This window comes from Hypanus sabinus, chromosome 2 (assembly GCF_030144855.1).
Source record: "Hypanus sabinus isolate sHypSab1 chromosome 2, sHypSab1.hap1, whole genome shotgun sequence".
NCBI lineage: Eukaryota > Metazoa > Chordata > Chondrichthyes > Myliobatiformes > Dasyatidae > Hypanus > Hypanus sabinus.
This window is the reverse complement of record NC_082707.1, coordinates 115,581,719-115,609,635: the sequence shown is the minus strand read 5'-3', so window position 1 is coordinate 115,609,635 and position 27,917 is coordinate 115,581,719. Positions and strand designations below refer to the sequence as shown.

The 27,917-nt window shown below is 42.6% G+C and overlaps 1 protein-coding gene across 4 annotated transcripts in view; it reads right to left on the bottom strand.

Moving 5' to 3' along the window:
- The window catches only part of eif2ak4 (eukaryotic translation initiation factor 2 alpha kinase 4), a 187,398-nt gene extending 161,372 nt beyond the window's left edge, over nucleotides 1-26,026 (bottom strand). The window contains exons 1-4 of one of the 4 annotated variants that reach the window (XM_059952972.1): nucleotides 25,241-26,026; nucleotides 21,910-22,025; nucleotides 4,232-4,334; nucleotides 3,416-3,589 (exon numbers count right to left, since the gene is read on the bottom strand). In XM_059952972.1, the coding sequence (XP_059808955.1) occupies nucleotides 3,416-3,589; nucleotides 4,232-4,334; nucleotides 21,910-22,025; nucleotides 25,241-25,354 (507 nt within the window). In that variant the 5' untranslated portion in view covers nucleotides 25,355-26,026. The remainder of the gene's footprint in view (nucleotides 1-3,415; nucleotides 3,590-4,231; nucleotides 4,335-21,909; nucleotides 22,026-25,240) is intronic. The other 3 variants (XM_059952962.1, XM_059952957.1, XM_059952963.1) reach the window with 3 other exon arrangements.
- Nucleotides 26,027-27,917: the final 1,891 nt, after the last annotated feature.

Genomic DNA, 27,917 nt, shown 5'->3' with positions numbered 1-27,917 from the left:
TTGAAATGAATGCTAACAATGCATTTGCCTTCCTCACCACTGACTCAACCTGGAAATTAACCTTTAGGGAATCCTGCACAAGGACTCACAAGAACCTTTGTATGGTCAGTTTTTGTATTTTCTCTCCATTTAGAAGACAGTCAACCCTTTCATTTCTTCTGCCAAAGTGCATGACCGTACACTTCCCAACACTGCTTTCGATCTGCCATTTCTTTACCCATTCTCCTAATATGTCCAGGTAGTTCTGTAGCCTCTCTACTTCCTCAAACCTACCTGCCCCTCCACCAATCTTCATATCATCTGCAAACTTTGCAAAAAAGCCATCAATTCCATCACCTAAATCATGTGTCCCAATACAGAACACCATTAGTCATCAGCAGCCAGCCAGAAAAGACTCCCTTTATTCCCACTCTTTTCCTCCTGCAAATCAGCCACTGCTTTATCAATGCAAGAATCTTTCCCGTAATACCATGGATTCGTAGCTTGTTAAGCAGCTTCATGTGTGGCACCTTGTCAAAGGACTTCTGAAAATCTAAGTACACGATACCAATCGATTCTCCATTGTCTATCCTGGTTGTTATTTCTTCTAACAATTCCAACAGATTTGTCAGCAAGATTTTCCCTTGAGGAATCTATGCTGACCACGGTCTATTTCAGTGGTCCCCAACCACCAGGCCACAAAGCATGTGCTACTGGGCCGTGAGGAAACGATATGATTTGGCGATACGAAACGATACGAGTCAGCTGCACCTTTCCTCATTCCCTGTCACACCCACTGTTGAACTTGAACGCATGCGAGGTCATCAGTCGCCTAAACGCAGTGACACCCTCGTGCCAAAAATCACTGGTTGGCCTCGGGTAATTGGCCGCCTTGCACAGCCAGCAAGAACTGCCGTTACTACTGGCCAGGAGCGTGGACAGATGGGCACCATCTCTAAACCTGCTTAGCACAGCCAATGTTCATGGGGAACTTGGTGCTAAAATATTTGCAGACGACCTAATTCGGGCTCAGGGATTCGTAAGTAACAGAGTTACCTCGCTGCAATCGACTGAAAGTCATCCCTCGAGGCAAACTTTTGTCGGCCGATAGATCCTACCTACCTACAAGGGGGCGGGCACATGCCTGTCGCACTCCTCGCTCAGTTGGTTGCTTTCTCCAGACTGTGACTGCCGCGGCCCTAGTCCGGCTCTAACCTTGTCCTCTCACCCCACCCAGGACCAGCCGCACCTGGCCAAAGCGTCTGGCGGCGGGCCGGAGGCTGTCTGATGAGGCAATGAAGCCCTCAAAACTGCTTCGGTACCTTGAGTCCAAGCACCCTGCACTTAAAGACAACTCCATTGAGTTTTTCGAGCAGAAAAAACATGAGCGGGCAGGACAGAAGTGCTGATAGCCACGAAAACTAAATTGTGGAATAAACTGCACATAAGGAACCCCTTCGAGTATCGCTGTATTCCGGCCGTGATTAACACCCCCCCCCCCCACCCATCAGCCAGTCCGCAAGAACAGTGTCAACATTAAACTGGTCCGCTGTGCGAGAAAGGTCGGGGACCCCTGGTCTATTTCATCATGTGCCTCCAAGTATCCCGAAACCACATCCATAACCATCGACTCCAACGTCTTCCTAATCACTAACTGGCCTGTAGTTTCCTTTCTCCTGCCTCTCCCCCTTCTTGAAGAGTGGAGTGACATTTGCAATTTTTCAGTCTTCCGGAACCATTCAACAACCTAGCGATCCTTGAAACATCATTACAAAATGGTTCCACAATCTCTTTAGCCACCTCTTTCAGAACCCTAGGGTGCATACCATCTGATCCAAGTGACTTAACTGCCTTAGGGCAGATATAAAGAAGTGAACGGTAAAAAAACGAGCTTTCCATTTTCAAAGAATAAAACATTAGTTAAGTCAGTGTACAGTTCTGGTCACATTATGGAAAATAAGAATGCCAACCCTGCAGTAAGGGTGTGAAGGAAAGCTGTGAGGATGATAAAAATTACCAGGTCTGAAAAACATCAATTATTAAGCTACACTGAAAATTCCTCAGTTTGTATTAAAAGTGGACAAAAGTATAAAAACCCTAGATTGGATGGACAGAAAAAACTCATGTCCCTTAAAAAAGTGGTTAAAATTTTCAAATAATTGATGGGATTAGTGTTGACAAAAACCTTCTGAACCGGCATATGGCGGGAGTCTGAAACTCAGTGGAAGGACGGTGGGGTAAAACACTCGGCATCTTTAAGAGCACAATTTAGCACAAGTTGCCAAGTCCACCACTTTCCAAAAACTGGAAAGTAAATTTAGCCCAAATAGTAATTTTCTTTTGATTTGAACAGTCAGGAGGGATGAATTCTCTCATCCCTGAACATTGCTGATTCTATTAAAATGGACCATCCAGCCCATCGCTCTCCTTCTTCCTGGACTGTAATACTCACTGTCAGTAACTCTCCCAAAGGCAAGACTACTATCCCCAACAGCCAGAAACAAAATGGTGCCAATTACTTGTCGATGCAATTCCTTAATCTCACACCTTGATATATCATTCTTAATCACTGCCCATCAAGCTCCTCTGAAGGCTTTGCTGCATTGAAAAGGGGCCTTTATTTTTGCTTGAAATGTTCCACATAAATGAATCTTATAGCAATGTAGTCAACATTACTACCACCTACAGCTTAGCACAACAATTAGGAGTTCCACATTTCCCTAAAAATTCCGAAGTCATAGGCAATTACATGAGATATCTAATATAGAGGGAACTTCTTACATTTCTCTACAGATTCTGAGCTACCAAACACTACTTCAATAGCAGAGGAACTGACAAAAAGATGAAGTGCTGTCAGGGCGAAAGACTGGTTGGTCGGGAGTAGGGCAATCAATCACAGCAGCATGTGACTATGTTGGTCTAATGTCTAGGCTGTTAGCAGATTTCACTCCTTGGAGATCAAGGAGTCACAGAAGGGAAGACTAAAGGTGGACATAAAGCTTGTGGATATTACTGGTAATTTCTGAATATTGAGCAAAGGATGGAGGGAGAGGAACCAGTTGAAAAGGGGAAAATGTAACAGACCATGAATGAGTATGTCCTCTCCCTTTATCTAAACTCCAACAGTCGAGCATATGTATGGACTAAAGAAATGTAGAGAGTTAAACTTCCCAATTACTGATCAGAGGTCTATAAACTTTGTCTCATGTTATAAAGTTTGATAACAAAATAGAAACAAGCCACGTGGATAGACAGTGTGTACACACACACACACACAGAGATATGAATTGATGTTATAACGGTCGTGCTGTCCTGCAAAGACGGTCACTAGTGCTTAAGAGTCAACGGCTTTGGAACCTGCTTCAAGCATCAGGTAAGGAAACGTGGCAAATGGCAAGAAGCTTCCATGCAACAAAGGGAATAAAGTCAAACCCACCATTTTCTCTTTGTGCTGCTTTTCCTGTTCTATCCTGCGCTGTTGTTCCAGTGCAAGCCGCTCCTGCTGCTCCTGTTGGTTCTTCAGCATCTCCTCATAGAAAGACTTGGAAGGAGGGATGTTGTGTTCACTGAGAAATGACTCCACATGACCCGCCAAGAGGAATATCATCACCTACCAGGAGAAAACACTGCAGCTTCCTCAGGCAAAATGAGACAACCACCCCACTGTAAGAACACAACACTTGGGTAGAATTAGAGTTCTTTTAAGAAGAGAATCCACTGGTATATTTCCATTACTGAATTTATCAGGGTACCATGTTAAGAATGCTTCCCAATTCTCAGATGCAACCCACTTATTTGGACAAACTGGCATTAAGCACACACACAGCATGGCTGTTGCGCATTCTCTCCACAATGCTATGAGAAGCAAAATTGGCCTGTGGTTCTACCAAATATTAACCATGGAAACAATTAGCTATCTTACACTCCAACAATCCCAAACCCTTCTTGTACTGAGGCAAAGAGGACAGGCAGCAACATGCTCCTGGCCTTCATAGCAAGGAGCAAACCTTTCCTAACCATAAATCCACAATTCCCAATAGCCAAAAGAAGATTCCTTTACAGGTGAACCTATTGAATCAGGCAAACAACGCAGCTGCTTTAAAACTCATCACCGTTCTATCATAACGTGTACAAGCAGTGAGGCTGTCGGCAAGCTAGCGTGCTCTCACATTCAACAGCAACTGGATGTTTCTGTATTACTTGGACTGTGACCCTGAGTTGAAGTTATTTTGCAAGCCCCCAGTTTTCTCACCTCTCCACAGAGATCTTTGGCCTGGTTCACCAGCTCTGTCTGCAGCTGGTTCAGCTTTTCATTTGACAGCCCCTTTGTTCTCTTCAGCTCAATTTTTGGAGGTCTGTAGTTAGGACAGAGAAACAGCATTAGCACTGAACCAAAGAGCCAAGCAGTGGGTAGAACCACAGTCTCACCTCTCCAGCAACTCAGGCTCAATCCTGACCTCCAGCAATCTGTGTGGAGTTTGCACACTCTCTCTGCGACTGTCCACCCATAACCCACCCCAAGCAGTTCAGTTTCCTCTCAAATTCCAAAGGTATTGGGTGGGGGGGGGGGGGGGGGGGGGGGGGGATGGTAGGTTACACTATGGTTGGAAATTGCTCTTAGTGTGTAGATGAATGGCAGAATCTAGAGCTCAATGGAACCTAGGGGAGTGAAATGGGATCAATGTCGTTGGGGAGGTGGTGATCCACATGTGGGCTGAAGGGTGCAATCCCATGAAGAGTGATTCTATGAACAATTTGTGCAGTGAACTGACCCTCACTGCAGCCACTGCATCAACTCATTACTACATTGGAAAGAGAGAGAGCTCAAAAACTGCACGACCCTCGGGTCGGGCATTTTACTTGGATTTTAATCACTAGCTGCCTCATGTTCTCTTTTGGCAAAGCCTTTGTCACCAGCCTCTGTATCGCTAGGTCTCTGTGTCCTACAATACTCCCCAGGTCCCTGTCATTCACTGTCTGTCCTGATCAGGTTTAACTTTCCAAAATGCATTTGTCTGAGTTACATTTCATCAGCCATTGCTTTGCACCCTTCCCCAGTTGTTCTGGATGTTGTCAGAACCTCAGACAACCTTCACTGTCTTCACACTGTCAGTTTTGATGCCATCTGCAAGATTAGTATCCATGACACCTACCTACATTCACATCCAAACCATTAATATAGATGATAAACAACAGTGAACCCAGCACCTATTCCTACAGCACACCACTGGTTACAGGCCTCCAATCTGAAAAGCAACCATTCAATACTGACTTCTCCCACCAAGCCAATTGGCCAGCTTACCCTGGATCCTTGTGATCTCACCTTCTGGACCAAACTACTGAATCAATGTCTACCACCCTACAGTTGTCAATCATCTTGGTTGGTTCCAAAATCACAAGGTGTGACGCTGTAAACAAAGTCTGTTGGAATAGTAAGGACAATGTTACACAGCAGGAATCCACTGCCACAAGGTCCCGCATGGGAGGTTAGTTAGGAAGATTCAGTCGCTAGGTATACATGGAGAGCTAGTAAACTGGATTAGACATTGGCTCAATGGGAGAAGTCAAGAGAGTGGTAGTGGAGGATTGCTTCTCTGAGTGGAGGCCTGTGACTAGTGGTGTGCCACAGGGATCAGTGCTGGGTCCATTGTTATTTGTCACCTATATCAATGATCTGGATGATAATATGGTAAATTGGATCAGCAAATTTCCTGATGATACAAAGATTGGAGGTGTAGTGGACAGTGAGGAAGGTTTTCAAAGCTTGCAGAAGGATCTGGACCAGCTGAAAAAATGGGTTGAAAAATGGCAGATGGAGTTTAATAAAGACAAGTAAGAGGACAAACCAAGGTAGAACATACAGGGTAAATGGTAGGACACTGAGGAGTGCAGTAGAACAGAGGGATCTGGAAATACAGATACATAATTCCCTAAAAGTGGCGTCACAGGTAGATAGGGTCGTAAAGAGAGTTTTTGGTACATTGGCCTTTATAAATCAAAGTATTGAGTATAATAGTTCGAATGTTATGGTGAGGTTTTATAAGGCAATGGTAAGGCCGTATTGTGTGCAGTTTTGGTCACCAAATTACAGGAAGGATATTAATAAGGTTGAAAGAGTGCAGAGAAGGTTTACAAGGATGTTGCCGGGACTTGAGAAACTGAGTTACAGAGAAAGGTTGAATAGGTTAGGACTTTATTCCCTGGAGCGTAGGAGAATGAGGGGTGATTTGATAGAGGTATATAAAATTATGATGGATGTAGATAGAGTGAATGCAAGCAGGCTTTTTCCACTGAGGCTAGGGGAGAAAAAAACTAGAGGACATGGGTTAAGGGTAAAGGGGGAAAAGTTTAAAGGGAACATGGGGGGGGGGGCGGGCTTCTTCACACACAGAGAGTGGTGGAAGTGTGGAATGAGCTGCCAGATGAAGTGGTAAATGTGGGCTCACTTTTAACATTTAAGAAAAACTTGGACAGTACATGGATGAGAGGTGTATGGAGGGATATGGTCCAGGTGCAGGTCAGTGGGACTAGGCAGAAAAATGGTTCGGCATAGCCAAGAAGGGCCAAAAGGCCTGTTTCTGTGCTGTAATGTTCTATGGTTCTATGTGATCTGGAAAGCAATCACTGTCCCTGTATGGACAATGAGGATTGCTGAAGCTTTGGGAATCACGTGTAATCTTTTAGTGTTCTACAGATGTTGGTCATGAACTGCAAATAGCACAATTACAAATAAGGAGGGACCAGGAGAATATCAAACATGAACTTGGTGTGCAGAGTGAAATTTCAAGATCTTGAAGATTTTGAAATCAAACTTGAAGTGTGGTTGCAGGTTAGAATCAGGCTGTAAGAGGACATAAGTTGGCTGGCAGTGTAGGCAGATATTGCCAAGTGAAAGTTAATGGAGGGAAATTTAAATGAAAAGTGATTCCACTGCAGATGCTGGAAATCTGAAATAAAAACAGAAACTGCTAGAAACACCCAGCAGGAGAGGCAGCATCTGCGGAAAGAGGAGAAGAATGAATGTTACTGGCCTAAGAGCCCTCTTCAGAACTGGTAGAGAAGAAGAAAATAAGTTGTTCAGAGCAGGGAAGGCCGGAGAGTATTGGAGTATAAAAGTTGCAACTTGCTATTTGCTAGAGAATGAAATCTTAAGAATGTAGAAGACAATGGTGTGTTAATAAGAGGAAGCTAAGAGATGTAAATTATGTAGTCTGAGTTTGCTATTTGTTATGCATGTACCCAATTTAGTAGGAGAATGAAATATTAAGAATGTAGAAGACAATGGTGGGTTAATGAGAGGTAGCTAAGAGATGTAGGTTAGAACATGATTAAGTCAACGGGTAGAAACAATTCCACCCAGGAGACCACAATACCCTCTAAGACCAGAAGCAGAAGAGGGAATAGCATCGACAGTGCAAGGGTTGCTTGAAATAGGAGTGCTTAAAAGAACAAACAGTCCATGCAATACCCCGTTGCTGCCGGTCTTAAAAGCAGATAAATCTAAGTGGAGATTGGTGCATGATTTGTGAATGGTAAATGATGTGGTAGAGGACTGGCCAGCGTAGTCCCCAACCCACACACGCTTTTGACTGATGTTCCACCAGAAGCAAGTTACTTTTCAGTGATTGATTTGTGTTCGGCTTTCTTTAGCTTTCCTCTGGCCGACCAGTGTCAGTATCTGTTTACATTTACTTACAGAGGTGCTCAGTATACCTATACCAGAATGCCGCAAGGATTTAAACATTCACCACACGTTTTTAATCAGGTGTTGAAGGCAGACCTAGGGGGCATACCATTGGAAAGTACATTGTTACAGTATGTGGATGACCTGTTGATTTGCTCCCACAGTAAGGAACAGTGTGAGCAGGACACTACAACTCTGTTAGAGAAACTGGCGCACGGAGGACATAAAGTATCCAAAAAGAAAACTGCAATTTTGCAAGCAGCAAGTGGAATACTTAGGCAGGGTAATATCCAAGGGAGTGAAGACGATAGCACCAGATCAGATTGAGGCAATAACTAAGGCCCCCAAACCCCAGACTGTAGGGCAGATAATGACGTTTTTGGGAATGGCAGGGTACAGCTCAGATTGGATAGGAGAATATGCTGAGATTGTGGCACCTTTGAGAAAGATAATGAAAGAAGCAGGACACACAAATTTGAAGAATGGCTTACAGTGGAATGGAGAGGCGGAGATAGCTTTCAATACTATTAAGCAGGAAGTGCAGTCAGCACCAGTATTAGCTTTGCCTGACTATGAGAAGGATTTTCATTTGTATGTATCCAACCGACAGGTGGGTTATGTCACAGCAGTTCTAACACAGGAGACAGGCACAGGAAAAGCAAAGCAGCCGATAGCATATTACAGTACGAGACTAGATGAGGTGGCTCAGGGGAATCCACCGTTATCAGGGATTGGCAGCGCTGTACTATGCATATGAAAAGGCATCATCTGTAACCCTGGGCTATCCTGTGACTCTGTACACACACCACAAAGTAGCAGAATTGCTGGAAAGAGGGAAATTTGTGCTGACGCCAGCCAGGATAGCAGCGTATCAGATGCTATTGACATTTCCAGATGTAACTATACAGAGATGCACTACCAGTAATATAGCCAATTTTGTCCCTTTGGGCTATGAAGGAGAACCCCATGACTGTGTAGGGAAGACGATGGCATTTGCCAAACTGAGAGCAGATTTACGGTCAGAACCACTAGAGGATGCAGATAAAAAGGTTCTGTTCGTAGATGGCTCTTGTTATAGGGATTATGATGGAAATCATGCAGGGTTCTCAGTAGTGCAGCAGGATCAGTTGAGCTATAAGATTATTAGGATGGAGTCCTGTCCCCAACCGTGTTCCGCCCAACTAGCGGAAATCTAAGCCCTGACAGCTGCGTGTGAAATGATGGAAGGTGAGAAAGTAGACATCTACACTGATTCGGCATATGCTCATGGAGTATGCCATTTGTTCAGGGCAGTGTGGAAACAGAGAGGTTTTAAAAAAAGTAGTGGAGATCCCATACAACATTGTCAGCAAATTCTAGACTTAATAAAAGCCATAATGAAACCTAAAGCATTGGCTATAGTAAAATGCCAGGCACATAAAAAGGGAAATGATGTAATAACAAAGGGAAATCAAGCTGCGGACGAGGCAGCCAGAAAAGCGTCTGGGTGTACATCAGCTGTCATTGCCCCCCAGGTAAGCCTAACTCCAGAACCTGAGGTAAAGGACCTAATTGAAATACAAGGTAAGGCAACACTGGCAGAACAGACAATGTGGAGACGAAGGGGGGGGGCCAAGCAGAACCCGGAAGGCTTGTGGAGCGCAGAAGACGGTTTGTTGGTTGCGCCCACCCCTCTACTGACGTTTCTGATTTCAGAAGCGCATGGGATGGACCATTGTGCAAGGGGAAATGATAAAGAAAATAAAGAAGGATGGTTTTTGGTCACCTTATTTACAGGCTTCAGTGGACTTTGTCCTGTCACAGTGCGAGGTATGCGCACAGAATAATGTTCGAAAGGGATTTACAACCCCAATAGGTCACATTCCTGTACCTGAAGGACCATTTAAACATTTAGTGATCGATTATGTAGACATGATAAAGACAGTGAGAGGGAAAAGATGCATGCTGGTAGTAATTGATCGACTTAGCAGATGGGTGGAGGTGGTACCTTCAAGAGATCAAGGGGCAAAGACAGTAATTTCTGACAGATGAAGTGATCCCAAGGTTTGGAATACCTACAGAAGTTAGCTCAGACAATGGTTCAGCTTTTATCCAGAAAGTGGTCAAACTGGTACTACAGGCGCTGAGGATAAAGCAACGATTTGGATGTGTATACCACCCTCAGTTGCAGGACATGGTAGAGAGAATTAATAGAACCCTGAAAGCCAAATTAAACAAAATTTGTGCAGACACTAAACTTAATTGGGTCGATGCTTTACCGTTAGCATTGATGAGTTACCGCATGCAAACTAATCGAATGACATGCCTGACACCGCATGAGATGCTCACTGGGAAGCTATCATACCTGTGATAGGGGTAAGCAAAAATGTTGAATGGATAAACTATATAAGCTACAATCAACAGAGATTCATCAACTACACCGATGATGCACTGGAGGCCTTAGGGCAACAGCTGGATGCAACTAGCAGGATGGCGTGGCAAAACAGACAGGTACTGGATTGGCTTTTGGCAGAAAAAGGGTGTGTGTGTGTAATGTTTGGAGAACAATGCTGCAATTTCATACCGAACAATACTAGCCCAGAAGGGTCTTTCACCAGAGCAGTGAATAAATTAAAGAATCTGCGGACAGAGGTCAAACAGAATGCAGGATTTGAACATCAGTTTTTTGATTGGTTAGAAAGTAGACTCGGAGGATGGGGAGCATGGCTGACTAAAATAGCAATAACTGTCAGTATTATATTGTTGAGCTGTGCGCTTGTGCTGTGCTGTTTTCTTCCTTGTCTCAAATCTCTTGTAGTGCGTGCTGCAACCAAACAATTTCCAATGCTCGTGGCAATTACTGAAGCAAGCTTAGTGGAGAAAGAAACACCAAAAATGTATGGTTACAGCCTACAACACCTGCAGGATGAACAAGAGCAAAACAACAGTGTGGGAGTATATTGTAAGGGCTTCTGAGTCTTTTTCCCTGTCTCAGGTACAGAGGGACAGGTTTTTGGCTCAGCGGCCCAGGGTAACAGGGAGAGAATACTTTGAGGTCTTGGCGCAGAAAATTATAGTTTAACCCAAGATTTGGGAATAAGTGCTTGAGTTTATTGGGGCTTTTGTGTGCAGACTCTTAGTCTTTTCTCTGTGTGAGAGGGTCTCAAAGGGGAGAAATATTGGAGTATAAAAGTTGCAACTTGCTATTTGCCAGAGAATGAAATCTTAAGAATGTAGAAGACAATGGTGTGTTAATGAAAGGTAGCTAAGAGATGTAGATTAGAAGATGATTAAGTCAATGGGTAGAAACAATAGTGGCGGATGTACGTGTGATACGCAACTATAGACCGATTGCATATGCTAATGCAACTAAACCAGGAGATTGCTATAAAAAATGCTATGTCCAAGGATCGGTGGGCAATCAGCGACTAGCTCAATGAGTGTCTCAGCTTTGATTTGCAAATTAAAGTTTAACCCTTCTTGAAGAATCTTCTGCGTCTCCTAGTCATTTGTGGGGCACGAGAAACCACAACAAGAGCGACAATGACCAAAACAAAGGGAATATCTTGGATAGGTTGAGACCCGACGGGTTACTGAGGCAATTAGAGACAAATTATGCTTCTTTGTCTGTGCTTTTAAAACAAAGGTGATGCCCAGTAGATCTAGCTGTACCAAAACAAACACTGAGGTAAACTGACAGGTGGATGATTAGCAGAAATGGTTAGTAGAAAAAGCTACCAAGTTGAAAAGATTAGCTTTATTTGTCACTTATGCATCGAAAGATACAGTGAAATGTGTCATTTGCGTCAACAAACACAGTTCAAAGGTGTGCTGGGGGCAGCCCACAAACATCGCTATGCTTCCAGCACCAACAGAGCATGCCCACAAGTTACTAACCCTAATCCATATGTCCTTGGAATGTGGGAGGAAACCTGAGCACTCAGTGAAAAGCCACAATGTTACGGGAGAGCATGCAAACTCCTGACAGACGGCGATGGAAATTGAATCCAGATTGCTGGAGTTGTAAAGTGTAACAGTAACCACTTCGCCGCTGGGCCTGCCGCCTACCAATAGGACATTCAGTCCTGAAAGCTGCAGTAAGACCAGAGGAAAGGTAAGATGGCGCTTGTCAGGAGGCCAGAGTGGGAGTAGGGTGGTGAAATAAAGTGGAACGAAAACCACCTCTGGCCACCGAACGCCGTACACAGGAAAGGACAAGGCAGATGAGAAACACAACTCCATATGGAAAATGTGTCTGGGTCACTGGACAGTGGGAAAGGAAGAAGTAAACGAACAAGTGTTGAATCTCCTAAGATTGAATAGGGAAGTGCCCAGGAGGCAAGAGAATATTTGGTGGGGACAGAAGAGAGGGCCAGGAACTTGCAAAAAGAGGAGAGACTTCAAATTAGTAAAAGGCAAGAGCAGCAGTAAAATCTTGTTAGAGTTGGCAGAAGGATAATCCATCAAATGGGGAGGCTGAAAAGGAAAGTGAGGACTGAAGGAACTTTGTTTCCTTCTCTCCAAGAGTGCAAGAATAGACTAGTCAAGGATTCTGCCCACTATGGTGGATAGGAATCCATGGTTCAGGAGGAAGGAAAGAAATATTTCAGAGGCACTTTCATAGAAAGCTTTTATTTCACAGAAACATGAAGTTATAGACAAAACTTCATATGACATAGGCCACTACCATTAAGCTTCTTGGCAAATTTTTCTCCGAAGCGGTTTGCCTTTGCCTTCTAGGCCAGGGGTCAGCAACCTTTACCACTGAAAGAGCCATTTGGACCCGTTTCCCACAGAAAAGAAAACACTGGGAGCCGCAAAACCCGTTTGACAGTTAAAATGAAATAACACTGCGTACAACGTTTTGTTTTGCCTTTATGCTATGTATAAACAAACTATAATGTGTTGCATTTATGAAATTGATGAGCTCCTGCAGAGAAAACGAAATTACATTTCTGCATGCAACAAAAACATTTTGAACTCTGAAAATAAGACGTTGGGTTGAAAGTTACTTTTAAGTAAAATACTCAACGTCTATTTGAGTCCTTCTTATATTTATGAAAAACGCTAAACTTAAATTTGCCGCCAGCAGCAAACCAAAAATAACATCAGCCAGCTGTCAACCTGAAAAATAAAAGGACTATTTCACTGAACAATGAAAACATATGAATATACGTAAAATAATAGGCAATTAAAATATTTATCATACTTGGTCAGGTTGACTCACACCTGACAATGCAGTCATATTCAGTAGGGATGGATCGATGCTTAGGGGAGTGCCCGGGAAGGATAATGTGTTTTTTTCCTCTCTGAACTCACAGAAGCGTTTCCCAAACGATGTTTGCATTGCGATGATTGCAGAATGTAAATACTCCGAATTTATCATGTCGTGACCTTGTTTGAACTCTCTCAAATTGGGGAAGTCAGACAATGTGCCTTTCTGTAAATCTCTGGCAAGCACTGTCAACTTGCGCTCGAATGCCAAAACATCCTCCAACATGTGCAGGGCTGTACGTCCTTACCCCTGAAGAGCTGTGTTCAGCGTGTTCAGGTGCGCTGTCATGTCTACCATGAAGTGTAGCTTTTCCAGCCACTCTGGCTGTTCCAGCTCAGGAAAGGTGAGCCCTTTGCTGCCCAGGAAAGTTTTCACTTCTTCCAGACACGCGACAAAGCGTTTCAGCACCTCCCCTCTGGACAGCCAGCGATAAAAACACGTTGTAGCGGTGTGCTACACGCAGTCAGTAAACTGCAGTCAAAGATAGCTTTATTCAAACTAAACAGCCTTGCTTTTAAGCCTCCCTCAACCCGCCCCCCCCATGGGCACGGATGCTGCAAAAGACACGTACTCACAAACCCCCGTAGGCTATCTCCCTTAGCCTGAACGCTGGCTAATTGTGAGCCGGTATGGATGTGTCAGGAAATGGGTCGCCACAACGTCTTATTTAGATTGTACAAGATCACCATAATCTTCAAATTTAGAATTACATTTCAAAAACTAACAAACCAACATAAAATACAGTTTAATTAAATACTGACCAATTATTTCCCAAAGCAACAGGGAGCCGCAACACAGACGTAAAAGAGCCACATTTGGCTCCGGAGCCGCGGGCTGCCGACCCCCGTTCTAGGCAGTGCCTTTACAGGATGGCACACCAAGGCCCACTGACTCTAGGACGGCAGTTGTACTAGACATGTCCTCTCACTAGATTACAAATGAGCAACACAACACAAGCTAGGATTTAACCTTAAGGCTACATGGATGCCCATCTGGAAAGCAGTAACACGATGAAAGGCATCGAAGAGCACTGGAAGGTCAAAGATATGGCTGTCGTTTTATTTGTGAAGCAATGGGTAGTACATTTGAAGAGGCAGCATGGATTTCACACTAAAGAGGAAAATTGTTGAGAGGGAGGAAGTGAAAAACGAAATCTGTCAGAGAGAAGGACACAGGAGAGCTGTGGCTTTTCCCAAAGAGGTTTCATGTAGGGAAGAAACATGATAAACAATTGAACAGTGAATAAAGGTCAGCTTGCACTGCTCTCTCTCACATGGGCATCCATTCCACAGCAAATTAACCATCTGAAGACTTTGGAAGGAAACCCACGCAGTGAGATGGAGAATGTTCACACTACAGACAGCCATGCCCAAGGTCAGAATCAAACCCAAATCACTGAAGCCATGCAGTTTATTCCTTAAAATACCATATCTAAACTCATCTCACAATTCCAGATGAAGCCTTTCACTCTCCTGTAAAATCTATTGCACCCAGCAGTGACTCAACTTTGCAACCATCTATCTGTCCTTTCCATTCCGGTATCCTATGCTACTCTACCTCAATGCCAGTACATACTGCCTTGCCACGTTCTCTCCTGATAGTGCCCACTAAGCATTTTAAATCCTTTCAAAAGTGCCTTGGGCACAGCTGCTGCTTCACAGCTTCATCAGCCTCGGTTTGATTCTGACGTCCGATTCTTTATGTGTGCAGTTTGCAAACGGCTCCCTGTGACAGCCCAGGCTTTCCCCAGACAGTCTGTTTTCCTCACACATCCCAACAATGTGTGGACACTGGGTTAATTGGCTACGGTAAATTGCCCCAAGAGTGTTTATGAGTGGTGGAATTGGGGGGGGGGGGGGGGGAGTTGATGGGGTGAATGCAATGCGATTCACGTAGGATTATTGTAAAAGAATATGTGATGGTGAAAATTCAGTGGCTGCAAGACCTCATTCCATGATGTATCATTTCATACCCATCAAACCTTCATCAATGTCCTCTGATTACAGGAATCATTACATCAAGTCTCTCTCTCACTGCTTCCTGCACCCATGCAGTGTTCATCAACTTTGCCTCCAACTCCCACCCTGCCCTTAAATTTACCTGGTCCATTTCCGACATTTCCCTCCCCTTTCTCGATCTGTCCGTCTCTATCTCTGGAGACAGCATATCTACTGATGTCTATTATAAACCCACTGACTCTCACAGCTACCTGGACTATACCTCTTCCCACCATGTTACATGTAAAAAAACACCATCCCCTTCTCTCAATTCCTCCGTTTCTGCCACATCTGCTCTCAGGATGAGGCTTTTCTAGAATGAAAATGATGTCCTCCTTTTTCAAAGAAAGGGGCTTCCCTTCCTCCAGTATCAACACTGCCCTCAACCACATCTCTTCTATTTCACATAGGTCTGCCCTCACACAATTCTCCCACCACCCCACCATGGATAGGGTTCATCTTGTCCTCAGCTACCACCTGACCAGGCTCTGCATCCAGAACATAATTCCTTGTAACTGCTGCCATCTCCAACGGGATCCCACCACCCAGTACTTCCTTCCCTCCTCAAACCATCACATTTTCCGCAGGGATCGCTGCCTATGTGTCTCCCTTGTCCATTTCTTCCTCCCTGTATATTGTTGAGACCTGATACAGATAGGGAGACAGCTACACTCTGTCTGCCAGGAAAAGAGGGATCTCCCAGTGGCCACCCATTTTAATTCCACCTCCCACTCCACCATGTCAGTCCATGGCCTCCTTCTACCGTCACGATGAGGCCACACTCAGGGTGGAGGACCAACACCTTATGTTCCATCTGGGTAGCCTCCAACCTGATGGCATGAACATCGATTTCTTGAACTTCCAGTAATTCCCCCCCCCCACAACTCCTCCACCACCCCCTTTCCCTCTCTCACCTTATCTCCTCACTTGCCCTCGCCTTCCTCTGATGCTTCTCCCCCTTTTCTTTCTTCCACGGCCTTGTGTCCTCTCCTGTTAGATCCTCACTTCTCCAACTCTGTGTATCTCTTTCACTACTCAACTTCCCAACTCTTTACTCACCCCTCCTCCCCCTCAGTTTCACCTATCACCTCACGGTTCTTTCTCCCCTCCTCCCACTTCCTTACTCTGACTCCTCATCTCTTTTCCCAGTCCTGACGAAGGGTCTCAGCCCAAAACACTGACCGTACTCTGTTCCACAGATGCTGCTGAGTTCCTCCAGCATTTTGTGTGTGTTGCAAGGATTTCCAGCATCCGCAAGTTTTCTCTTGTCTATGAAGGACATGCAGTTCATCATCCTCCAAGCAACATAACTCCAGACAGACTTCTAGCACTAGTCTGGTAAGACAACGGCTCTGCGCATGACCACAAGGAACTGGATACAGCTCAGCACATCACGGAAACCAGTCTCTGCTCTACGTCCCACTGCCTCAGTAATCATCGACCCCATCCCACCCTGAGCATCCTCTCTTCTCCCATCTCCCATCGAGCGGAAGATACAAAAACCTGAAAGCACATCCCGCCGGACTCATGGACTGCTTCTGTCCTGCAGTTATCAGACTCTTGAACAGAATTTTGTACAATAAAATGGACCTTACTGTTTATCTGCTCTGCACTTTCTCTGTCATTGTTACACTCTATTCTGCATTGTTACTGTTCTACCTCAATGCACTGTGACATGATCTGATCTGTATGAGTATCTTGGTATGTGTAACATAACAAACCAGCAAACAGTAGTGCCCATGATATTTCACAAGTATTCCAATAACATGGGGACGTCACGTGATGATGTAGGATCGAGACGCTGGAACTCAGCTCTCCCGTAAAAAATCAATAAATTAATGTTTAAGTGAAGAAAAGTTAGTCAATACATTCTAAAAGTTACTTATAAACTACTCCGGATTGTTTCAAGCTATGCCTCAAAAACAGAAGATGAAGAAAACCACTACCGGGAAGACAAAGCACCTTGGAGCAGAACCAAGGCCCACTTCTACCGAAGAACTGCGGACTCAGGTACATTATACCACTGGCGATACGGAACAGGAAACTGCGGCAACATCGGATATTCCTGAAGGAAAAGACCAACGAGAACTACGCAAGCGTGAAGCAAGGAGCATGCGCAAACGGGAGCAACCAAAACTACAAAGCCCAGTTACGACTGCAACCAAAAGTGAAAGTGAATCTGAGGGAGAGTCAGATTCTTTGGAAAGATCAGACGGAGATGGAGATAAAAGTTCTTCTGGAAATATAGAAAAGACTTTGAGGCAAATAATGCGTAAATTAGGCGCATTAAAAGTAATTAAAAGTAATCAAAGAAAAAATGATAAATATGGAGATTATGTTTGATAAAATGACAAAGAGACAGGAAAAAATGGAAAAGAGAATTATAGACTTGGAAACTACAACAGAAGACATGATTGAAAGAATGAACAAAATGGAAAATGAGAATACTGCTTGGACATCAGAAAGAAAACAATTTATGGAAAAAATTGATAAGCTTGAAAATTTTAGTAGACGAAACAATATTAAAATTGTTGGACTTAAAGAAGATGAAGAAGGTGATGATCCAAAAAGTTCTTTTCAAAAATGGATCCCTGAAAAATTGGAAATGGAAGGAGAAACTCCAATTGAGATAGAAAGGGTCCACAGAGCCTGAAAACCAAAACCTCAACCTGATCAAAACCCACGACCAATTTTGATAAAATGCTTAAGATACCAAGATAAAGAAAAGATCCTGAAGGCGGCTGCCCAAAGAGCCAAACATAGAAACGGGCCATTGATGATAGCAGGGAAACCAGTTCTTTTTTATCCTGATATAAGTTATAACCTTTTGAAGAGAAAGAAGGAATTTAACCCAGCGAAAAAAGCCTTATGGGAAAAAGGTTATAAATTTATAATGCGTCACCCAGCAACATTGATAATTTTTTTGAAGGAGGGAAAAAGAAGATTTTTTTCCGATTATCGAGAAGCGGAGGTGTTCGCACAAGAACTTCCATCTAGTGGCTAATTATACATAGAGACTTCCAAACGTAATGGATTAAAGATGAAGATAGAGACAGCGAACAGAAGTGATGGACATTTAAGGATAATATAGGGAAGAAAAGTAAAATTGTATTTTTTTCTTCTTATGTATATACTTTTTTATGTTGCGGGGAGGCTGGGGAGCTTTGGACCGGTTTCTGCGGGATTCACGTGTGCAATCATGGCGATCGCCATGACCCGTACAACAGAGGGGGGTAATCTTGTGTTTTTTTCACAACATTAGTAGGGGGGTTTTTGTTTTTTTCTTTATATTCTGTTTTTCTTCTATCTTTTTGCCTGGATGATTGGTGGGGACACACATAGCAACATGGAGAATTTTTAAAAGATTTCCCAAGATACCAAGAAAGTTGAAAGATTAGGTATTATTATAGCTTGGAGTAACATAATTAAAAATAATGACTAATTTACTGAATTTTTTAAGTTTTAATGTTAATGGGCTTAATGGACCGGTAAAAAGAAAAAGAATTCTAACATACATTAAAAAAATGAAAACAGATATAGCTTTTTTTTTACAAGAAACGCATTTAACAGATAAAGAACATCAGAAATTAAAAAGAGACTGGGTTGGAAATGTTATTGCAGCTTCATTTAATTCAAAGGCAAGAGGAGTTGCAATTTTGGTTAATAAAAATTTACCAATTAAAATACAAAACGTAATAATTGATTCGGCGGGGAGATACGTAATTATACATCGTCAAATTTTTTCAAAACTATGGACTCTTATGAATATTTATGCACCAAATGAAAATGATGTAAAATTTATACAAGAGGTCTTTTTGAATTTGGCTAACGCACATGACAAAATATTAATAGGTGGAGATTTTAACTTTTGTCTAGATCCAGTTTTAGATAGATCAACAAAGGTGGTCACAAAATCAAAAGTAGTAAAATTAACTCTATCATTGATGAAAGATTTAAACTTGATTGATATATGGAGAATTAATCTAAAAGAAAGAGATTACTCATTTTATTCAAATAGACATAAAGCATATTCAAGGATAGATTTTTTCCTATTATCAACGAATATTCAAAATAGAGTGAAAAATGTGGAATATAAAGCAAGAATATTGTCAGATCATTCTCCTTTGATAATGACAATGATAATGACAGATAAAGAGGAATCAATTTATAGATGGAGATTTAATTCAATGTTACTAGAACGTCAAGATTTTTGTGATTTTATGAAAAAGCAGATTCAGTTCTTTTTAGATACAAATTCACATTCAGTTGATGATAAATTCATATTGTGGGAAGCAATGAAGGCATACTTGAGAGGTCAGATAATAAGTTATACTTCTAAAATTAAGAAGGAATATATGATAGAAATAGATCAATTGGAAAAAGAGATTACAAAATTAGAAAAAGAATCTCAAAGAAATATGACAGAAGAAAAATGAAGACATCTTATTAATAAGAAGTTACAATATAATACACTCCAGACATAACGAACAGAAAAAGCAATTATGAGAACTAAACAGAGATATTATGAACTAGGTGAAAGATCACATAAGGTCCTTGCATGGCAGTTAAAAACAGACCAGACTTCTAAAACAATAAATGCAATTCGAACAAGAGTAAATAAAACTACTTATAAACCTTTAGAAATTAATGAAACGTAAGAATTTTTATTCTGAGTTGTATAAATCAGAATCACAAAATGATAATGTCAAGATAGAAAGATTTTTATCACAAATAACTCTTCCAAAATTAAATACAGAAGAACAGAAGGGATTAGATATGCCTTTTACATTGAAAGAGGTCGAAGAAGCTTTGGGATCACTTCAAAGTAATAAATCTCCAGGAGAAGATGGCTTTCCACCTGAATTTTATAAAAAGTTTAAAGATTTATTAATTCCTCCTTTTATGGAGTTAATACATTAAGCAGAAAGAACGCATAAACTTCCAGAATCTTTTTCGACAGCTATTCTAATAGTATTGCCAAAAAAAGATAGAGATCTTTTAAAGCGAGCATCATATAGACCTATTTTATTAAACACTGATTATAAAATAATAGCAAAAATCTTATCTAACAGATTATCTAAGTACTTACCAAAATTAGTACATATGGATCAAACAGGATTTATTAAAAACAGACAATCGGCAGATAATGTAACTCGGTTATTTAGTATAATTCATTTAGCGCAAAAGAGGGAAGAAATGAGTGTGGCAGTTGCTTTAGATGCAGAAAAAGCATTTGATAGATTGGAATGGGATTTTTTATTTAAGGTATTGGAAAAATATGGATTAGAAGTATCTTTTATAAAATGGATTAAAACCTTAAATACTAATCCCAAAGCTAAAAGTAGTGAAAATGGTCAAATTTCAACACCATTTCAGTTAACAAGGTCAACCAGGCAAGGTTGTCCATTATCACCTGCTTTACTTGTGTTGGCGATAGAGCCATTAGCTGAACTAATTAGAATGGACCCAGATATTAAGGGTTTTAGAGTTAATCAGGAAGAATACAAGATTAACTTATTTGCTGATGATGTTCTGCTTTATCTAACAAACCCATTGCACTCGTTGCGTAAATTATCCTATAGATTAGAAGAATATGGGAAAATATCAGGTTATAAAATAAATTGGGATAAAAGTGAAATTTTACCTCTTACTAAAGGAGATTATAGTCAATGTCGATTAATAACCCAATTTAGATGGCCGGCAAATGGTATAAAGTATTTAGGTATAAGAGTTGATAATGATATAAAGTATTTATACTAATTAAATTACTTACCACTATTGAAAAAAATTCAAGAAGATCTTGATAAATGGATGGTATTACCAATAACATAGAGTAAATACGATAAAAATTAATATATTCCCTAGACTACAATATTTATTTCAATCATTACCAATACAAATACCCCAGAAGTTTTTTCAAGAGTTAAATAAATATGTGAGGAAGTTTCTTTGGAAAGGTAAGATGTCAAGAATATCGTTGGAAAAATCGACATGGAAATTTGATCTAGGAGGGTTACAACTTCCAAATTTTAAGAATTATTATAATGCAAATCAACTTAGATTTATTGCATCTTTTTTTGAGAAAGACAAACCGGCATGGATTAGAATAGAACTAGATAAAATAGGAGAAAATATACCAGAAGATTTTATATATAAATGGGAATCTAAATGGATACGGGAAAAGAAAGAATCTCCTATATTAAAACATTTGATTGACTCATGGAATAAGATAAATGTTGACGACGAGATAAAGAAATCCTTATTAGCAAAGAGATCTTTAATTCAAAATACTTATTCCTTTTACAATGGATAATCAACTTTTATATAATTGGTTTCAAAAAGGGATTAGATATATAGGTGATTGTTTTGAAGGAGGTATATTAATGTCATTTGATCAATTAAAGAATAAATATAAAATATCAAACAACACTCTTTTTTGTTACTTTCAACTAAGGGCTTATTTAAGAGAAAAATTAGGTCAAATTCTGAAAATTTGGCGCCCTTATTTACAAAAGATAGGACTAAATATATAGGTGCTCCGAAGATAAAATTACTGGTTATTTGGGGTAAGAAATAAATATATATACTAAATTTATTACGAACTCCATGGAGCATGTGGGGATCTTCCAATATCCAGGCACTCTTTCTTTCTTTCTCTTTTTTTTCTATAGGGATGCTAGGGGGGAGGGATTAAGGGGAGGGGGGGATGGGTAATATACATTTTTTTTCCATACTTTATTTTGTAACTACTTGAATTACAATAAAAAAAAGTTTATATAGAAGTATTCCAATAACATTTTAAAACAGGTGTTTTATTTCCAACACACTAAACCTCCACAAGTTTTTTAAACATCCTCATCATCTCCTAGCCGAGCACTCCCTGGGCATCTTGACTAGCAGATAACCCCCTGGGCTTGATTGCACAATCTATGAAACAGAAGAACAACTTGCACCAAATTGCAAAGAGTCTGATACAGTAATAACAAAGAACTCACACATCCGGATAGTTGGGTAGGCAAGTAACATGCAAGTCCACTGCCACATGGCTATCTTCAACACTGTCCACTCCCTGAGGGTGCAGCGCAATACAGATTTCAGGGGGGCGTTTCACCTGGAACACAAACGAGGGTTCACATTCATTAGCAAGAGCAAAGAAAGACGTCTCCGTCCCTAGCTAAGAACAACAAACTACAGCTACTGAAAAGTTGCTTTGCTACATATGCATAGAGACACAAGAGACCGCAGATGTGGAGCAGCAAATTGTCAAGACCCCGTAGCAGGACCTGAGAATGAGATAACAGTTCCCTGCGGGTCTGGGATCACACTGTTAACTGATCCCAACTCTCAGACATCCACCAGTGAGAAAAGGCACTTCATAAGTGATGCCAAGTTGCAGATGGCATCACGGACACACACAAAAGTTAAAATAATTCCTCATGTTATAACGCTGAGAAACAAAGGATTTCTGAAGCATTGGGTAATTGGTAACTTCAAAGTTAAAAGTTAGAAGTACATTTACTTTCAAAGTATGTATACTCTACACAACCTTGAGATTCGTCTCCTTACAGGCAGCCACGAAACAAAGGAACCCAACAGAACCCATTACAAAAAGACCGTCATACACCCAGTGTGCTGGAAAAAAAATGTGCAAACAATAAAAGAAAGCAACTACTGTCAAGATGAATCCACACTCAGGTTGGAGGAACAACACCTTATATACCGGCTGGGTAGCCTCCAACCTGATGGCATGAACATTGATTTCTCTAACTTCCGTTAATGCCCCTCCTCCTCTTCTTACCCCATCCCTGATTTTATTTATTTATTTCTCCTCCTCTACCGTCAAGATGAAGCCACAGTCAGGTTGGAGGAACAACACCTTATATTCCATCTGGGTAGCCTCCAACCTGATGCATGATCATTGATTTCTCCTTAAAATATCCAATGTATTTCTGTGTCTGACCAACAGGTTATTGCATTTGTTACACTGTTAGCTAGGAGAGCCATCTTGTTGAAATGGAAGGATATATCAGCTCTTACTTTGTCACAATGGTTCTGTCAAGTGATGCTATGTCTTACCTTGAAGGAAATTAAAGTCGAACCTTTGAACCTTTATTTGATTTTGAGAAGAGATGGGGCTCATTTGCTAGTTATTATCATTTCAGTTAACTGATAGATTTCCTCCACAATCTAAAAGTAAATTCTTCTTGATATATCTTTTTTTCTTGTTGGCGGTTTGATGCTTATTTTTAGAAGCTTTTTGTATGACGCATGGCTCCGGGGTTGTATCCCAAATGGGTTTCTTTTCTCCCCCCTCACTTTTCTTGCTTAGTAGGGTTTTTTGTTAATTCAGAAAAGTTTTCAATCCTTAAGATAATTTGTTCTTTTTTGAGGCATTGTAAGTGTTGTTACTTCGATGTACTTGTGCTATTTTTGAATAATAATAATAAAATTATTTGAAAAGATCGTTGATTTCTCTAACTTCGGTTAATGCCCCTCCTCCTCTTCTTACCCCATCCCTTATTTTATTTATTCCCTCTCTCTCTTTTCTCTCTGTCCCTCTCACAATCACTGCTTGCCTGTTCTCCATCTCCCTCTGGTGCTTCCCTTCCCCCTTTCTTTCTCCCTAGGCCTCCCGCCCCATGATCCTTTCCCTTCTCCAGCTCTGTACCCTTTTGCCAATCAACTTTCCAGCTCTTAGCTTCATCCCTCCCCTTCCTGGCTTCTCCTATCTTTTCAGATCTCCCCCTCCCCCTCTCAAATCTCTTACTATCTCTTCTTTCAGTTAGTCCTGGCAAAGGGTCTCGGCCTGAAACGTCAACTGTGCTTCTTCCTATAGATGCTGCCTGACCTGCTGCGTTCCACCAGCATTTTGTTTGTGTTGCTCGAACTTCCAGCATCTGCAGATTTACTTGTGTTAACATTGAGAGCTATAGTTCACAAAAGTGAGTTCACATCCATGAACCCAGGCACCAATTTGTTGCAGGCCACAGCCTCAGTTCAGCATAGAGGTGAGTAAACCTTACAGAGCAGCTAGCTGAACATCAGCCCATCCCTTTCTTCTGACCACGACATCCTGGTCTTTTCAATCTGGCACAGCACATAAATTAGCCAAAGCTTGGGTTGTTCCTCACTCTCAGGCCCGGGTCCTGCCACTTCAATATGCACTCGGGCCCAGGTCCCACCACCTCAATTCAGCCTGTCCCCAACCTTCCCAATCTTGTTTGGCACTTAAATTTCCTCACGGAATGCTCTTCTATGTTCCTCATTGAAGCTCCCATTCCCCTTGTGTGGACTGAGAGTAAAGAGGGTATATGAGGCTTTGGGATTACATAGTGTGGTGCAGTACAGATCAGTATCTGCTGACTGCCCACTGATTCACAACAACGCCCATTTTCACTAACTGGATCTGGTCTTAGTCCATCACAGCTTGCATGCACTGTCATAAAAAAGCAACAGAAGGTTCTCCCTTCTAACCCTCCTCATTCCATTCTCCCTACAATCACCCCGCTCAATCCTCCTTGCACACCTGCCCTTTCCCACCTACTATGCTCTTGTTCACTCTTTACTCCCTCTATCCTTCTGCCCCATCCTCACTCTGCATCTCTCCACCCTGCTCCTCTCTCCTTACCCTCTACTCTTCCCCACTCCTTGGCTTCTGCCCCTTTCCACAGGAAATGGGGCTCCCAATCTTTTTTATGCCATGAAACTCTTACCATTAACTAAGGGGTCAGTAAACCCCAGGTTGGGAGCCCCTGTTCCAGAACCCCCCCCCCCCCAATCTCCTACCCTTCCTCAATAATGCTCCCATCAATCTACCCACTTCTCCTGACATTACTCCTCACCACAAACCCCTACCCACCCCCAGTCTCTCCAACCTCTTCTTTGACCAACATAAGCCCCTGGCCTCTTCTTCTCTCCTACTTACCCTCCCCCATCTACACCTACTCCACCCTTCTACCCCTCATTTACCTCTGCTCCTCCAATCCTCCTGTTTCCCATCCAACCCCCTTCCTCTTCCATCTACCTCCCTATGACATGCTCTCCTGATCTCCCTCTCCTTTTCCTTTCCTCACAACACTCCACTCTTCACTATATGCTTCTTCCCCATTCCCACCAGCACCTCTTCCCCTCTTTCTTCCTCCCTCCACCCACTTTCCCCATTCCCCCACCTTTCTCTATCCCAGACCTATCTCCTCACCTCCCCCCCCCCATCCCTCCTCTCCACTCCCCCTCCCAGCACCTCGGCCCCTCCACTGTCCCACTCCAAACTCCCCTTATCCCCACCGCACGCCATTTCCCCTTCCAGCCCTCTCCCCTCCGCCTCACCTTCCACGGGTCCTGCTCACGCAGGTCTCCGAAGTCCCGGCCATAGATGGCGTTCAAGACCTGCACCTCGTTTTCCTGAACGTCTGCGTAGCTCTCGGACTCCTCCAGACTCATAGCCGCCGCAACCACCGCGCCTCCTCCTGTCGGCCCGGGCCAGGAGTCCGGCGGCCTCCCCGTCTCCCACAGCCCCGGGCCAGCGTATCGCCGAGCGGCAGCCGCTCGCTCCTCGGCATCACGGTGGCCCCGCTGAGCCAGGCGCCTCCCCCGGAACCAGCGCGGCCTTCCGGCTCACGCAGGGAACGGCCCACCTCCGTCCGGCAGCATGGGGCCCCGCACCCGCCGGGTAACAGAATTCCCTGTTATCCGCGTTAATGCTCACGGTTGACAGCATCCGAACATGTCCTGTTGAGGGGTCTCGGCCTAGTCCACTGGACTCCTCTGCCTGGCCTACTGAGTTCCTCCAGCACTTTGTGTGTGTTGCTTTGGATTTCCAGCGTCTGCAGACTTCCTCATGTTTCACTGTGTGGTACAGAAATCGCTCTGCAATGGACAGCAGGGCTCTACCACAGCCAGCTAACACTGCCCAACGCCTCACTGGAACCAGAATACCCGCCACTGAGGACAAGGTGCTGGACATATCTTAAGGAATCACACTCACCTTGCTCATGGACTGTTTGTCCCACTCCCATCAGGGAGGGGGCTATGTAGCGCCCATGCCAGGGCCACCACATTCAATATAACAGTTACGTCCCACAAGACCGAACAACACCTCCATCCATTAACCTACCCCATCCATGCATTGTGTTTTTATGCTTGTTGTTTTATGCTGTATTGGATCGAGAGTCAGAATAATCTTGTTCTCTTTTACACTGGTTTACTGATGAATGCAATAAACTTGAATCTTTTAAAATCCAGAATGCTAGAGCAGATTTGGACAATATTACACAAATACATCAGATCAAGCACCTTTGTTTCGGAACATCCATTTTGCTCAGGCGACAGGAACATTTACCAGGGCACTGGGGAAACCCCCTCACCTGAAGACAAACAGAGATTGTCCTCTGACAGGACTCAGCACTGCACTGGAACGTCAGTCAAGAGTATGAACCCTGGAGTGATACTTGAGGTGATCTTATTTAGAGTTGAGAGTCCCTCCCAGGATAGCTGCCTCTGCAACTGATCGCTGTAACATGTCCCTGGCAGTAACATGTCTTCCATTCACAACCCACTGTTGTCTGGACGGGCACCTGATTCACCCAGTAACCTCTGGCAAGCCATGGATCCCAGTCTAACCTTTCCCCTCCAGTAATCCATCACAGCTTGCCTTTCCTGGACTCCCTTCACTTCAACTTTGAATTTAAACTGAGTGTCAGTCAGGTAAACAAGAGAAGTACTGAAATAGAAAGGATTAAAGACTGTATTCAAGATGCATCTAGACTAGAAGTGTACTTTTTTTAGACTGTTGATACCAGAGATTTAAATACAAGTAATTCTAATAAAGAGTCTGAAATATTAAACTGTATTATATAATCCATATGATCATATACTGTATATAGAGGAGCAGAATTAAACCATCAAGTCTGCTCCGCTATTCCATCATAGCTGATTTATTATCCCTCAACCCCATTCTCCAGCCTTCTCCCAATAACCTTTGATCTCTTTACTAACCTATTAACTTCTGCTTTAAATATACCCGATGACTTAGCAATGAATTCCCCAAGTTCACCATCCTCCGGCTAAAGATATTCCTCATTTCTGTTGTAAAGGGACATCCTTCTATTCTAAGGCTGTGCCCCCTGGTCCCAGACTTCCCCTCGATAGGAAGCATCATCTCCTCATCCATTCTATCTAGCCCTTTCAATGAGATCCACTCTCACTCTCCTGAACTCTAGCGAGGGCAGGTCCACAGCTATCAAACACTCCTCATATGATAACCTTGCAGAAGCAAACTTCCTCTGGACCATCTCCAATGCCATCACATGCTTTCTTAGATAAGATGGTGGTGCAGCCTGTCAGACATCTGGTACATCTGTAGAAATTTTTGAGTGTTTTAGGTGCTAAACCAAATCTCAAACTCCTAATGAAATATAGCCATTGTCTTCCCTTCTTTATAGCTACATCAATATGTTGGGACCAGGTCAGATCCTCAGAGATATGAACACCCAGGAACATGAAATTGATCACTCTCTCCACTTCTGATCCCTCTATGAGAACTGGTGTGTGTTCCCTCATCTTATCCTTCCTGAAGTCCACAATCAGTTCTTTGGTCTTGCTGACATTGAGTGTAAGGTTGTTGCTGTGTGTTACGTACCCCGTAACTGGGTGTTTAACCAGCAGAGAAAGAAGTTTCCGTTGGAGTCTGGTGGTACTATTTTCAAACAGTGTTTATTAGTAAAATATACAAATCAATATCAACAATGCAAATATATAGATAATACACATTAGCAATACTAAACCTAAAAGTGTGGGTATAATAATAATCAATAATAAACAAGCTCTATCGACGTCTAGGGGATAATGAATTGTCGTTTATAAGTATAAAGTTCAGTTCAGTTCATACGGGCTGAGGTAGTTGTTGGTTGTGGTGTTGTAATCATTAGAGAGAGAGAGCAAACAAACAGTAACAGCTACAGTCAGCCAAACCTTCCTTTACGATCTTGATCCGTCGATGTGTTGT